The sequence below is a fragment of the Papio anubis genome, chromosome 7, assembly GCF_008728515.1.
Source record: "Papio anubis isolate 15944 chromosome 7, Panubis1.0, whole genome shotgun sequence".
NCBI lineage: Eukaryota > Metazoa > Chordata > Mammalia > Primates > Cercopithecidae > Papio > Papio anubis.
The window spans coordinates 109162530-109178706 of NC_044982.1; the positions used below are offsets into that span (position 1 = coordinate 109162530).

The 16177-nt window shown below is 39.9% G+C and overlaps 1 protein-coding gene across 1 annotated transcript; it reads left to right on the forward strand.

Moving 5' to 3' along the window:
• The first annotated feature begins 286 nt into the window (after positions 1-286).
• BCL2A1 (BCL2 related protein A1) lies at positions 287-9788 on the forward strand. The gene is made up of 2 exons (XM_003901286.3): positions 287-1033; positions 9507-9788. The coding sequence occupies exons 1-2, from the start codon at positions 614-616 to the stop codon at positions 9612-9614; spliced, it is 528 nt and encodes a 175-aa protein (XP_003901335.1). The 5' UTR covers positions 287-613; the 3' UTR covers positions 9615-9788.
• The last annotated feature ends 6389 nt before the right edge of the window (positions 9789-16177 follow it).

The following is a 16177-nucleotide window of genomic DNA, read 5'->3' on the forward strand; positions in this document are numbered from 1 at the left end:
GAGGTTCATTCCTGGTGAAGCATGTATGTATCAGTTCTTCATTCCTTTTTTTGAATGAATAATGTTCCATAATTTATCCATTCATCTCTTGATGAATATTTGAGTTGTGCCCAGCTCTTGGCTATTGTGAATAGTGCTGCCATGTACATTCGTATGTAAGTATTTGAGGATCTGTTGGTTGTGTACCTATGAATGGAACTGCTGGGTCTTGTGATAATTCTGTATTTAACTTTTTGAGAAACTGCCAACCTTTTCACAGGGGTTGCGCCGTTTCGCATTCCCACCAGCAATCTACAAGGATTCTAATTTCTCCACATCCTGCATTTAAGACTTGTAAAGCTGAATTAATCACAGGATGAGGAAGTGGCCTCTCTGAAACATTTTCCTCTTTCACATTTTAAACTTTCTCTTTCATACACGACATGAAACACAGCCTACGCACGAAAGTGACTAGGAGGAAGGCCATTATAAAGTGATGCAAACAGAAATTCCACCAGCCTCCACGTATCATCATGTGTCATAACTCAGCCAAGCTCAGTGAGCATTCTCGTCACATTGCCTCAACAGCTTCAAGGTGAGCCAGCTCAAGACTTTGCTCTCCACCAGGCAGAAGATGACAGACTGTGAATTTGGATATATTTACAGGCTAGCTCAGGACTATTTGCAGTACGTTCTGCAGATACCACAACCTGGATTGGGTCCAAGCAAAACGTCCAGAGTGCTACAAAAGGTTGCATTCTCAGTCCAAAAAGAAGTGGAAAAGAATCTGAAGCCATGCTTGGACAATGTTAATGTTGCATCCATAGACACTGCCAGAACACTATTCAATCAAGTGATGGAAAAGGAGTTTGAAGATGGCATCATTAACTGGGGAAGAATTGTAACCATATTTGCATTTGAAGGTATTCTCATCAAGAAACTTCTACGACAGCGAATTGCCCCGGATGTGGATACTTATAAGGAGATTTCATATTTTGTTGCTGAGTTCATAATGAATAACACAGGAGAATGGATAAGGCAAAACGGAGGCTGGGTATGTGTGATGGAAAAATTCTTCATTGTTCTTTACTGTGAAATAGAAATTGAGAATTTCCTTGCTAATTAAAACAACAACAAAACACTTACCTAAGAATACTAGTTTCCTTGGGTGGTTTGTTTTAATTTTTAAAATAATATACTTTCTGGCTTATTTCCGATGAATCCTTGAACTTGAACTTTATAGTTGGAAAGTACTTGTGTTTCCAGTTTTTATTCCTCACAGTATAAATTACAGTAGTGAAGTTTGGGGACTAACAAAGCACCTCTCTCATGCAGCTTCACAGTCAGCTGTGTACACACTCTAATCTAGTACTTAGCTTTTGCTAGGGTTGTCATGACAGTACAGACAGTACAGAAATTTCCACAATCAGTACAGAAAGAGTTGCTATTAGATGCTGTTATTTTTAGGTATTTATAAGGTTGCAAAAGACAGGTGTAAATTTTTGTAAGTTCATTGCTTACAAATTGGTGTTTTTCAGTTTACTAATACATAGCAAATTGTAACATATACTAATGTATAGCAAATTATATATAATGTATAACAAATTATTACTAATAATAACAAATTCTGGGCTGTTAAAGTTTGTTGATTAAAACATAATGTACAGTATCACCAGCAAGAAACTTTATTCAAGAATTTTCAACTAAAAATTCACTTTATTATCCAGTGCCTCAAAAAGCCAAGACTGTGTAGGGGCCTGTGTTGAAACTCATGTTGGTAAAAAGCCTGACACAGCTGGATGTATATGCTTTCCTTTATATCCCAATATACTTAATGATTATTTTTTTAAAGCACGTAAGTGTTCATGAATCCTCTCTCCAATGCCTAATTCCTGGCCTTCACCTCTCCCAAGAGGTAGCCACTGTTATCAATTATTTTGCATGCAAAACATGCCTACTGTATATATCCATAGAAAATAAACAATACTTCTTTGTAAAAAATTTTTTGTAAAAAAAGTTATGTAAAATGTGTATGTATGCTTATGTATATGTTTTACATAACGTATCTGTTATACCATATAACACATACTTTTTTACATATACACATAATTTTTTATATATACAATAAATTTTGTGTACATATTTTTACATGTGTATATGTAAAAATAGTACATGGTACTAATTCTGCCACTTATTATTTTATCCAGAGTTATTTAAAATAGTATTAAGAATGCTGTGTATATTCTGTTGTATATAAATGCTGTAGAGTGGCCATTTGTAGCTGATAGCTCTTTAGGTTATTTCGAGTTTGCTATCACACACAATGCTTCATTGAATATCATTTTACATATATCTTCCCTTGTGCGTGTGTGTAGTTTTCCAGGGTGGATGTTGGGTTGTAGATGCTGGGTCATGGTGGTGTACATTTTTTAATTTACTAGGTCCTTGCCTTCCAAAGTGGCTCCACCAAGTTCCATTCCCATCAGCAGCTTGTTAGAGTATCCCGCAGTCCCCCTACCCCAGCTGACTAACATTAGGTTGTTGCAATTCGTCATAATTTCCTTAATTTTTTGGGCTAAAAATATAGAGTTTATCTTGTTTCAATTCTCATTTTCTTGATTACTAGTAAGGCTAAATTGTTTTTACATTTTGAGCATCTTTTCATATATTAATTGATCATTTGTAAATGCAGGCAATTGTCGGTTTACACCCTTTGCCCATTTTCCTTTTATTTTGTCTTTTTCTTATTGATTTGTAGGAATTCTTTGAATATTCTGGATACAAATTATTATTATTATTATTATTTAAATTTTTTGAGACAGAGTTTTAGTTCTTGTTGCCCAGGCTGGAGTGCAATGGTGTGATCTCAGCTCACTGCAACCTCTGCCTTCTGGTTTCAAGCAATTCTCCTGCCTCAGCCTCCCAAGTAGCTGGGATTACAGGTGTGCGCCACCACACACAGCTAATTTTGTATTTTTAGTAGAGACGGGGTTTCACTATGTTGGTCAGGCTGGTCTCGAACTCCTGACCTCAGGTGATCCTCCCACTTTGGCCTCCCAAAGTTGTGAGATTACAGGTGTGAGCCACGCACCCAGCCATATTATTTTTACATATGTGGCAGATATATTTTAGTTTGCTGATTATCCTTTAAAGCTAACAACGTCTTTGGTCATTATAAACGTTTAAAAGTTTGTTGCGATCAAATTTATTGATCTTTTACTTGATGCCTTTTTCGTTTTGTTTAAGGCCTTCCTGCATGATAGAGCTTACTGCAGCTACTCCCCTTTCTCAGTCACCTTCTTCCTGGAACTTAGTTCTTTCTAACTCAGCCTGACTGAGGCTGGGCGAAGCATGTGAAATGTTTTATCATGTTTTCTTCTGGCTGTGGGAGGAGGCTATACTTGAGGACTGGTGGAAATTTCAGCAGCACTCTGTAGATTTCAGGCGAAGGCAAACGTTCTCTAGCACAGAGGACCACAGGTGAGCCTGCAGAGAAATACTCTACTAGTTTGCAGGCTCTATGTGGGTTTGGATTGTATTTCTAATGCTTAACATAGTACTTGGAACACACAGACAGTGAATAAATGTTACTTAAAAATTTAACTTCTCCACAATAAATTTTGTGAGCTCCCGGAACTCACTGTTAGCAAGAGGTGTGGAATTGTCTCTGAGAATTTCTAGTAGTGCCCTCATCTTTCGAGGGTGGTACAGATGTAAACATAAGTGTGGCCGGATGAACCTCTCCCAAGTGTAGATACAAATACACACATTGCCTGCACATGCACACACTCAGCCTTTCTAAAGTTTCCAAGCTCTCTTTTTTTTTTTTTTTTTTTTAAAAAAAAGCACCTGAATAGTTCAGGTTGTAGACATGAAATACTCTTGAAGATGTCATTTCAAAGCAATCTCCGTGCTGCTTTCCCACCTCAGATGAGACATTGGTTCTGTCAATGATAGGCAGTGCTTTTTTGATTCAGTGCAAACTGGCATGGAAAACTGTTATCTTCTTTTCATAGTGATGTTGACAAATCTGCTCAAATGAATGAATTTACTCTTGAATGATTCATTTCAGGGGAAATGGCACAATCACATGCCTATGCTAGTAGAGTCAGTGGCCCACAAGAAGAAGTAAGGGTAGAGGAGGCACTTACAACTTTATCAAGATGTGAGCACCAGCCTCTCACTTCTACCCACCTGAAAAAACTTAAGAAGTCATCATAAAACATACAATCTGTAATTTAATTAAATGTTAAAATTGCCCAGAGACTTTATGAAAACTTTTAATCAAGAATGTGGTATGTGCCAGGTGCGGTGGCTCATGCCTGTAATCCCAGCACTTTTGGGAGGCTGAGGTGGGTGGATCACCTGAGGTCAGGAGTTCAAGAGCAGCCTGGTTAAGATGGTAAAGGCCTGTCTCTACTAAAAATACAAAATTAGCAGGGTGTGGTGGCGGGCATCTATAATCCCAGCTACTTGGGAGGCTGAGGCAGGAGAATCACTTGAACCTGGGAGGCGGAGGTTGCAGTGAGCCGGGATTGTGCCACTCCAGCCTGGGCAACAGAGTGACTCCATCTCAAAAAAAAAAAAAAAAAAAAAAAAGCAGTATGTGAGCACAGCATAGATGTTCAGACAGACCTGGCTTCATTTCTGGGCTCGAGTGCTTACTACCTGTGTGAATTGTACAAGTTGCTTAACTTCCCTGTCTTGTTTCCTCATCTGTAAAAACAGGAAAATATTGCAACCTATGTCCTGGGACTGGTATAAGGATCAAATTAGTTAATATATGCAAAGCACTTGAAACAGTTCCTGCAGATGAGTACTCAATACAAGTTTACGGTTGTTGTTTACCATGTAAAACAGATCCTCTAATGGGAAGAAACAAGACTGGTCTATCAGTAATAGGACTCATAATCTCTTTCGTTATTCTTTCTCCTTTTTATCAGTTGTCTTTCCTGCCTTCCTGCCTTCCTGCCTGCCTGCCTGCCTGCCTTCTTTTTTTGTGGCTTCTCATCTCTCTTTTTCTCCTCTTCCACATTTACCATGATTTCCTCCTGTCCCCTCTCCTAATTTGAAGTGCTGAGAAAGGATGTGCTCTCACAAGATCTGAGAGGAGAGCTAGTGCCATTTGGCTGCCTTCAGCATTCATGAGGAAAGGATGGTTCTTAAAAACCATTAGAATGATCCTGAGATGAAACTCATGTCTCTTCCCTTGGGATCACCCTTCCTTTTGAACCAGGTGGCTCTTCTTACTTCCTCTGCCTTCAATGAAGCATTCTCCTCTGCATATGCCGGGGGAGTAGAAAGAATGCTTGGCACTGAGCTCCACGTGGGAGAAACCATGTCTACTTAATGCATCACTGTGTACCTCATGCCTAGAATAGGGCCTATTGCATAGAAGGTAACAACAAATATTTGCTGATGGAATGATTCAGTGAAGCAACACTGAAACTGGAGATTTGAACTCTGGTTTTCTCCCTCACTAGAGGTATAACCTTGGGTAAGTTACTGAGGTACTCTGAGACTCAGATTCCTTATATAATGTATATCATAATATGATATGACATATGATAATTTATTATATATAATATTTAATGAAAACAATCTTACCTACCTTTAAAGGAAAGCTAAACAATTATAAAACACTTTTTGTAAAACAGTGCTTTCCAAGCTGTCAAATACTATGCAACTATGAGGGTTATATGGGAAATTCCAGGAAGTTTAGATAGGTTATTCTTTGCCTTTCTGAAAGTAGGATGTACAGTCAGAGTTGGTGCTTTCCCAGTAACCACCATTTTAAAGCTTGGGTCATACCATTAGGCCAAGAGGTTTCTCTTTTCTTTGTTATCCTTACTTCTTCCCTTTGCTCAGGCCTCTGTTCCAAGGTTGCCTCCTCAGAGAAGTCTTCCTTGATCACCCCAACTGAGAAAGTACCACTGCCACTCTCTGTCTCCCTGCCCAACTTGATTGCCTTCATAATAGTTTTCATGACTGGACATCCCATTGCATATTTGTTTGCTTATCTGTTTATTGTCTGTGTCTGCCATGAGAATATAAGCTTAGTGAGGACAGGGATCCTGTATGCTTTCTTCACCACTGTGTTTCCAGCACTTTAACTGCTACTGGCATGTGGCCAATGCTCAATGAATATTTCCTGAATGAATAAATGAATAAATAATATTTAGAGAAGTGGGAACAACATAATGGTATTTGTCTGTATCTTTTTTTTTTTTTTTTTGCAACAGGGTCTTGCTCTGTCACCCAGGCTGGAGTGCAGTGGCGCGATCTTGGCTCACTACAGCCTCAACCTCCAGGGCTCAAGCCATCCTCGCATCTCAGCCTCCCAAAGTGCTAGGATTACAGGCTTGAGCCACTGCACCCGGCTGCCTCTATCTTTAAAAATTCTGAAGTTCTGATTTTCTTTGGACTATTGATACAGCATATTATTTTATGCTTTGGTTGTCTTGTAACCAAAGTAGCTGAATTTAACAAACAATCACCATTTCCAGAAATAATAAGGCTGAAACAATTCTTAATTACTACTACATTACTGATAAGATACGGAATCTTTATTTGTATATTTATCTTTGCATAATGGTTTTAAGATACAAATAGCATCATTAAAGAAAATATGTCTGAAAATAACATTTTTGAAAGGAAGAAAAGTCACTCCCATCACCATAACATATCCGCATGCAGACACTGTATGCAACTGTAATTAGGGCATACAAGAGTTTTTTCGTGTGACATATTATAAATATTTTCAACACTGTCTCACATATTCCATGTTAACATTAGGTATTAATTTCTAATATCTACAGAATATTCCGTTAATTTGTCATATCATAATTTACTTAACCAATTTCCAATTGTTAGACAGTTTTTTTTTTGAGTTTTCCCCTTTTAGATATAATGCTTCAGTACTGAAGCATGGGTATGCTTTTCTGGTACTCCCTACCCTCCAATATTTTAGAAGACTGCCTCATGATAAATTTCTAACAATGGAACGACTGGTTCGTAAGATATGTATATAATTACAATACTCTAGCATATTGGAAAACATATTTTCTTTCCAAAAGCATGTCAATGGAAAAATGTCACAACAAACTTAACAACGTGGGTGGTACTATTAATAATTTTGAGGGTTTGATAGGCATAAAGTAACAAAGTGAATTTAATAGGTCTAAAAAACAATAAGACTGTGTTGAAAGTACATTTCTTTAACTGCTATTAGTGTTTTTACCATACACTTGTTAATGATTTATATTTCTCTCTTTAATGGTCTTTCCCTTTTAGACTATTAAGGGCCTGAGGATTTTCCGTTACATTTGAATGAACTCTTTCATGCTATATGTAAATATTTTCCTAGTCTATTGTTCTTTTAATTTTAATTTTTCATAGTTAAAAAAAATTTTAGGCCGGGCACAGTGGCTCACGCCTATAATCCCAGCACTTTAGGGGCTGAGGTGGGTGGATCACGAGGTCAAGAGATCAAGACCATCCTGGCCAACATGGTGAAACCTGGTTTCTACTAAAAATACAAAAATTAGCTGGGCGTGGTGGCATGTGCCTGTAGTCCCAGCTACTTGGGAGGCTAAGGCAGAAGAATCGCTTGAACCCAGGAGGCAGAGGTTGCAACGAGCCGAGATCGCGCCACTGCACTCCAGCCTGGGTGGCAGAACAAGACTTTGACTCAAAAAATAATAATAATAAATAAATTTTAATCTTCATCTGGTTGAATTCATTAGTTTTTTCTTTGTTCACTGTCCTTCTTTAGACATTGATGTATATAAGATGATATGTTATGACTGCTCAATGATAATAGACAATGATCATTGTCATAATAATAAAAATCATGCTGTGCACAGTGGCTCACACCTGTAATCCAGCACTTTGTGAGGCCGAGGTGACTGGATCATGAGGTCAGGAGTTTGAGACCAGCCTGGTCAACATAGTGAAACCCCATCTCTACTAAAAATACAAAAATTAACCAGGCATGGGGGCATGCGTCTGTAGTCCCAGCTATTCAGGAGGCTGAGGCAGGAGAATTGCTTGAACCCAGGAGGCGGAGACTGAGGTGTGCCGAGATCGCACCACTGCACTCTAGGCTGGGCAACAGAGCCAGACTCCATCTCAAAAAAAAAAAAAAAAAAAAAACCATTTCAGAGGGCCTCATTATACTTGCGAAACATGGGGTTTATGAAAATTCTAGGAAGGAGAGTAACGAAGTGGATACCTCTTGAGAGTGTATGGGAAACTATGAGTATGTACTGGCAGGAGGGAAAGAGGAAGAAAGAGGGACAGTTTCCTTCCTCTATCAAGGTATGACAGCATGTCTCACAGCACGATGCACACTTAACACGTAGGCAGAAAATGGCTTTCTTAGGAAATCTTTCAAATGGGAAATCCCCCTGGCTGGTGATATTCATCCGCTCTGCCAATGATGCTCATAAAATGATTCCAAGGCACCACAGAGCTCTCGAATCTCTCCCAACTATCAAAGAGTTATGCTTGGTTTCTGTTTCAATATTAGTTGTGCTATGCTCTGAGCTACTTGCAGGTATTTGTAACCCCAGGTTCTGAAACCTGTAAGATGGAGATGTGAATGTTTGCCAGATGATCATTGAAAACATTATTTTACCAATTTTCTAATTCTTTTGGCACTTGTTTGAAAATGTATGGAGTGGAAAGAAGTAGGGTGTTTGCATTCTAATCCAGGTTCAGGCACCAAGGTGTTGGCTAATCTTAGATAACTTATTTTTTTTCTGGGCCTCGATTTTCTCATTTGTTAATATAAGGGAGGGCTTCAGGCTAGATTATCTCAGAGGAAATTTTCAGTGAGCATTCTTTGATTACGGACTGTAAATTAACTAAATAAAATGTCCAGTTAGTTGGGTTACTGTATATTTTTAAAACTATGTCTGATCACAAAGAGAGTAGATTATGAAAGAAACCATCAACCTTTTCATAGCTTCAAAGGTATTGGTTTAATTTGGATTTACTGTGAGTTCTCATGATTTTCAATACAATGCAGTTTACAGTATAATAGAATTCATATTACAAATATAAGCGCATTGAAATAAATGTTGGACAATTGAACAAGAACAAGAAAAAAAAAAATAGGCTTTCTATCCTCTAGAGCTGTGCTTGCTGTCCACTATGGTAGTGAAATGTGGCTAGTCTGAACTAAGATATGCCGTAAGTACTAAATACTCATTGGATTTTGAAGATTTGTTATGAGAAAAGAATATCTCATTAATGATTTTATACTGATTACATATTAAAATAACACTAAATGTATCTTAAAAGTTAGTTTTACCTATTTTTTTACTTTTTAAAATATGGCTACAAAAAAATTAAAACTACAGATGTAGGTCACACTGTATTTCTGTTAGATGATGCTGCTTAAGAGGGGTAGAAGGAGTAGAAGATTAACTATTTGCACTATTTAAATGAAAATATTTTTGCTTTTTATTACAGCATACTTAATCTACAATGATTTTTAAAATGTTAAATTTATTCTCTTATAGGAAAATGGCTTTGTAAAGAAGTTTGAACCTAAATCTGGCTGGATGACTTTTCTAGAAGTTACAGGAAAGATCTGTGAAATGCTATCTCTCCTGAAGCAATACTGTTGACCAGAAAGGACACTCCATATTGTGAAACCGGCTTAATTTTCTTAACTCTCATCAAAACGATTGCCAACACATACTTCTAGTTTTAAACAAACAGCTGTGATGATGTAACCTGACTTTCCATAGTTATGGAAATTTTTCCCCATTTAATGAATAAATTGTATGTATTTTTCTCTATGTGCCATTTTGTCTTAATTTCTTGGGTCTGCCTGGAAATTCAGCCGAAGGGTAAAGCTCAACACAGGAGACAGGCAATGGATTATGGGATGACAACCAGGAAGGTGGTGTGTTTTCTGCCCGTCGGTAGACTCTTTCAGGGGTGCCCATTACCCAAAAGTCCTCCATGTCACTAGGCTAGACTGCAGACTAGACTGAGAAGCAGACTCAGGCTAGAAGCAGACTCAGGTCGGCTTCCCTCTTCTTCCTTCCTTCCTTCTTTCCCATGCTGTCTGCAGTTTCCAGTGCCCCTGGCTGCTTAGAGTTTCCACTGATGCCTCCTCCCCAGCCTTCTCTCTCTGGCTTGCCATTTGGGGTTGATGGATATGGCAAACCCGATATGCAAGATACTCGGGGATATTGTGACCAAAGAAAATTAGGTAAATGATTCAATGTGGAGCTAGTGTTAAAAAATTTTTTTTTGTTTTTTTTTTTTGTAAAAATGAACGGATTAGAAAATTATGTAGTTTGTTAGACCTTGTGTTCTAATTTTTAGGTCAGCAAATCTGATTGCAATATGGAAGCTATACCTTGTTCTAGACCTTCCCGGTCTTCCCTTCCTTTTTTTTTTTTTTGTTTTCTTTTTCGAGGTGAGTCTCGCTCTGTCGCCCAGGCTGGAGTGCAGTGGTCCCATTTCGGCTCACTGCAAGCTCCGCCTCTGGGTTCTAGCCATTCTCCTGCTTCAGCCTCCCAAGTAACTGGGACTACAGGCACCTGCCACCAAGCCTGGCTAATTTTTTGTATTTTTAGTAGAGACGGGGTTTCACCATGTTAGCCAGGATGGTCTTGATCTCTTGACTTCGTGATCTGCCCACTTTGGCCTCCCAAAGTGCTGGGACTACAGGTGTGAGCCGCTGTGCCCGGCCCCACTGCAGTTACTTCTTTAGCAATGTGACACTGGGAAATCAGTGACTATTTCTGATTTGGTCTGTGACCCGGTCTTTTAAACTGTGCCTTGCTGTGTGTTTTATTAATTTAATTTTTAAAAAGGTTTTTATGGCCGGCGTGGTGGCTCAGGCCTGTAATGCCAGCACTTCTCACGCCTGTAATCCCAGCACTTTGGGAGGCCAAGGTGGGTGGATCACCTGAGTTCAGGAGTTCGAGACCAGCCTGGCCAACATGGTGAAACCCCGTCTCTACTAAAAATACAAAAATTAGCCGTGCCGTGGTTGGGGACACCTGTAATCCCAGCTACTCTGGAGGCCGAGGCACGAGAATCGCTTGAATCTGGGAGGCAGAGGCTGCAGTGAGCCGAGATTGCACCATTGCACTCCAGGCTGGGTGGCAAGAGCGAAACTCCGTCTCAAAAAACAAACAAACAAAAACGGTTTTTATAAACCTCAACTCTTCACGTGGCACAGAAAAATTAAATGAAAACAGATCACAGACCTAAATTTATGTGAAAACTATACAACGTCTAGAAGAAAATGTAAGAGAAAATCTTTACAACTTTGGTGTAGGCAGACTTCTTAGGCAGAACACACAAAGCTTGAGCCAGAAAAGAAAATATTGATAATTTGAAAATTAAAAAATGTTTAATTTTTACTCTTAAAAAGATACTTCAAGAACTCAAATAGAAGGTATTTGAGGCCGGGCGCGGTGGCTCAAGCCTGTAATCCCAGCACTTTGGGAGGCCGAGACGGGCGGATCACGAGGTCAGGAGATCGAGACCATCCTGGCTAACACGGTGAAACCCCGTCTCTATTAAGAAATACAAAAAACTAGCCGGGCGAGGTGGCGGGCGCCTGTAGTCCCAGCTACTCGGGAGGCTGAGGCCGGAGAATGGCGTGAACCCGGGAGGCGGAGCTTGCAGTGAGCTGAGATCCGGCCACTGCACTCCAGCCTGGGCGACAGAGCGAGACTCCGTCTCAAAAAAAAAAAAGGTATTTGAATTAGACTTCAATAAAGCTATTACAAAAAAGCTCTCAAAAAGGCACACCACATAATGGAAGACAATCTGTACTACACTAATATCTGATAAAGGACTTGTGATATGTGACACTCTTACAATTCTGTAACAAGACCATCATCAACCTAATACTAAGCACGGGTAAAAGATTTGAACAGGCACTTCACAAAAGCAGATACACAAATGGCCAGTAGACATGGAAAAGATGTTCAGCACCATTAGTTATCAGAGAAATGCATTTAAAAACCACAGCAAGAGACCACTACACATTCTCCAGAAGAGCTAAAATGAAAAACATAGACAATGCCAAGCTTTTGGGAAAATGTGGAGCAACTGGAAGTCTTACACACTACTGATGATAATGTAAAATTGCACTACTACTTTGGAAAACAGCTTGGAAATTTCTTATAAAGTTACACATACCTTACTGTAGGACCCAGAAATTCCTCTCCTAGATATTTACCGCAAAGAAATAAAAACATATACTGATATTATTCATAGCTTTATTGATAATAGCCCAAACTGGAACCCAAATGTTCATCAACAGGGGAGTAAATAAGCACATTTTGGAATATCCATAAGACAGAATGTCACTCACCAATAAAAAGGAATGAACTACTGGTACATGCAACAGAATAGATAAATCTCAAAAACATATCGAGTGAAAAAAGCCAGTCAGGAGAGTACATAGTGTATTGTCTCCTTTACGTGAAACTCAAAAAAGGCCAATATGTAGTGTCAGAAAGCAGGTCAGTTGTTGCCTGGGGCTGGGATGTGAGTACTGACTGAGAAAGAAGTTTGCCTGGGGTGATACAAATATTCTTCATCTTGATTGTGGTAGTAGTTACAAAACTCATAGAGATGTACACTTAAAACTGGTGCATTTTATTGTAGATAAATAATATCTCAATGAAGTTGACTAAGAAAAAAGTGTTTTGGGCCAGGCATGGTGGCTCACTCCTGTAATCTCAACACTTTGGGAGGCCGAGGCGGGCAGATCACAAGGTTAGGAGATCAAGACCATCCTGGCCAACATGGTGAAACCCTCTCTACTAAAAATACAAAAATTAGCCAGGTGTGGTGGTGGACACCTGTAGTCCCAACTAAGACGGAGGCTGAGGCAGGAGAATTGGTTGAACCTGGGAGGCGGAGGTTTCAGTGAGCCGAGACTGAGCCCCTGCATTCCAGCCTGGTGTCAGAGCAAGACTCCATCTCAAAAAAAAAAAAAAAAAGAAAAGAAAAAAGTGGTTTTGTGAAAAATGATAAACACTTATCAGAAGCAATGTAAACAATAAGAAAACATACAAAATGAAAGAAATAAAAATCACTCCAACTACTAATTTAAACTGGAAAGTTATTAATGCCATGAATAAAGTCCTGAAGCACCATTATTTTGTTTGCCTTGTCATTTAAAAGAACTTTGTCATTGTAAATTAGAGCCTTGCTGACGTTCTACCAGGCCCTCCCTACGTGGTTTGGTCTCTACTATGATTGTCCTACTTCATTTCAGTTGTGTCCTCCTCGGGGGTCTGTCTCTTCTGCAGCTTTGCTGGGCTGTTTTCAGGACCTTCTGCCACAGATGTCTGCCCATGTTGTTCCTTCTGCCTCTGCATCTGGTTAATGCTTACTTGCCTTTCAGATTTCAGCTCAAAATTCACTTCTTCAGGATGCCTTCCCTGACTAGGTTAAATTCTGCAATTATAGTCTTATAAAATGCCACTGTCTCAATTACGGAGTCACACTTGTGTGATTTTTAAATCAATGTATCTGTTTCCCCAACAGATACTAAGTTCTGTGTGGGCAGGAACCATGGCTGTTTTTGTTTACCATTTTATTTCAGAGCTCAGTTCAGAGCCTGGTAAGAGCTCAACAATATTTTTGTTTAAAAAGAAATGGGGGCCAGGCACGGCGACTCACACCCGTAATCTCAGCACTTTGGGAGGCTGAGGCGGGTGGATTGCTAGGGATCTGGAGTTCAAGACCAGCATGGCCAACATGGTGAAACCCCGTCTCTACTAAAAATACAAAAATTAGCTGGGCGTGGTGGTGCGCACCTGTAATCCCAGTTACTCAGGAGGCTGAGGCAGGAGAATTGCTTGAACCCAGAAGATGGAGATTGCAGTGAACCAAGATGGTGCCCCTGCACTCCAGCCTGGGTGATAGAGCAAGACTCTGTCTCAACAACAAGAACAACAAAAACCACAACAACAAATGGGAATGAACATTAATTGGTTTTGATTATGTCATTTGGTAGCAAATGAGGCTGGGGTGAGGCTGAACATCATATTCTCAGTAATAGCATGTGTTGTGGTTTGACTGCTCCAAAACTCATGTTGAAACTTAATCCCCAATGCAACAGTGTTGAGAGGTTGCGCCTTTAAGAGCTAATTTGATCATGAGGGCTCTGCTCTCATGAATGAATTAATCCATTTATGGATTAATACATTAATGGGTTAATGGATTAATGGGTTATCATGGGAGGGGAATTGGTGGCTTTATAAGGAGAGGAAGAGACCTGAGCTAGCATGCTCAGTCCTCTTGCCATTGATACCCTGCACTGCCTTAGGATTCCACAGAGTCCCTACTAGCAAGAAGGCCCTCACCAGGGCCAGGTGCAGTGGCTCACTCCTGTAATCCCAGCACTTTGGGAGGCCGAGATGGGTGGATCACGAGGTCAGGAGTTCAAGACATTGGCCAATATGGTGAAACCCTGTCTCTCTGGAAAAAAAAAAAATATACAAAAATTAGCCAGGCGTGGTGGTGTGCACCTGTAGTCCCAGCTGCTTGGGAGGCTGAGGCAGGAGAATCACTTGAACCCAGGAGGTGGAGGTTGCAGTGAGTCGAGATCGCGCCACTGCACCCCAGCCTGGGTGACAGAGTGAGACCTCGTCTCAAAAAAAAAAAAAAAAGAAAAAAAGAAGGCCCTCACCAGATGCACCTCCTCAACCTTGGACTTCCTGACTTCCATAGCAGTACAAAAATACATTTCTTTCCTTTACAAATCACCCATTTTAGGTATTTCGTTATAAACAACAGAAAATAGACTAATACAGCATGAGAGAGTGTGTGGCTATTTAATGGTCGTTGTCCATATGCGAAAAACTTTAGATACATAATTTTTAATCTTCATGATGACCCTCTGAAGTAGATATTTTCCCTCTTTTACTGTTGAAGAAACAGGCTTAAAACAAGTAAGAAACGTGCCCAATGTCACAGAGTTGGGGGCATCTGACCTCCCAGTAGTTCTCACTGGCTCTCAGTCACTGGGCGTCCTCCTCCTGCACCACTTCCTTCTGATCACATGGGGCCACTTAGACCCTCTGCTTCCTTCCCCATCCCTTTCACAGGCTGAAACTCTGCATGAAGGTCAGCTAGGTGAAACTGGTTTCCCCACTGATGGTGAGGACCTTTGGTGGCCAGGTGGTCATTCCCATACTCCTTCTTTTTCACCTTCCACCCTTTTATATGTGTCCTCCCAGTTGTATTGTCCCCAACTTAAACTGCTTGCCACTCTTTTGGATCTGGACATGTTTTGAATAGTGTGCAAAGTTGCTCACAGGGAAACGTTGCTTTGTAACATCCCACAGAACATGAAAATACAACAAATCCTTTATTTATAATTGGGAGCTCTGTGTGGCTATTTCTGCTGTGTGGTTATTTCTGCTATTAGGATCCCATCACTAGGACAGGGCAACGCTAAATCATTTTTCTACAGTTTGGGTTTTTGTGGATTCATCTGCCTTATGACTAGAGGCAGCATTTTCAAGACAGCTGACTGAGCCTAGGGCTACAATTTATTGCCTTAAAAGCTAAGCCTGACCAGCTCATGTGAGATCCACACCATGACCCATGATTCCTTACACTGTTTTAAAGTAGGAGGTGGATGACTAGGCTATTTGAGCAACAGAAGAATGTATATAGAGAGTTTAGTATTATAAACTCTTGCAACACAATTATTTTGACACAACCTCATTTCCATTGACCTTGCTTCCTATTTCACTGAGAACTTCTACATCCTCTCTCTGCCATATCTACCTCCCCTGCTGCATCTACACTGGTTCATTTTCCCTTCCTGCTATTATGGTGAATCAGTTATTCTAAGGCCAACCCCTACATTTGCGTGTTAGACCTTTTTCTTATTTCCTCTGCAGGAGGAAAGTACTCTGCATCATACAATTTCCCATCTCTAATGGACCAGTTCTATTAGCACCTGATCTTGCTATAGTTTCTCCTATGGTAAAAAACAAACAAACAAAAAACCAAACACACAGTCTCTCAGTGACTACCCTATTTTTTTGCTTCCCTTCATAGAAAAAATCCTCAAAAGAGCTGTCTATAATACTTGCTGTCTCCAATTCCTCTCCTCTCATTGTCTCTTGAACATGTATCAATCAGACAGACTCTCATCCCCACTACTAAGTTCAGGGATGAATTCTCAGTC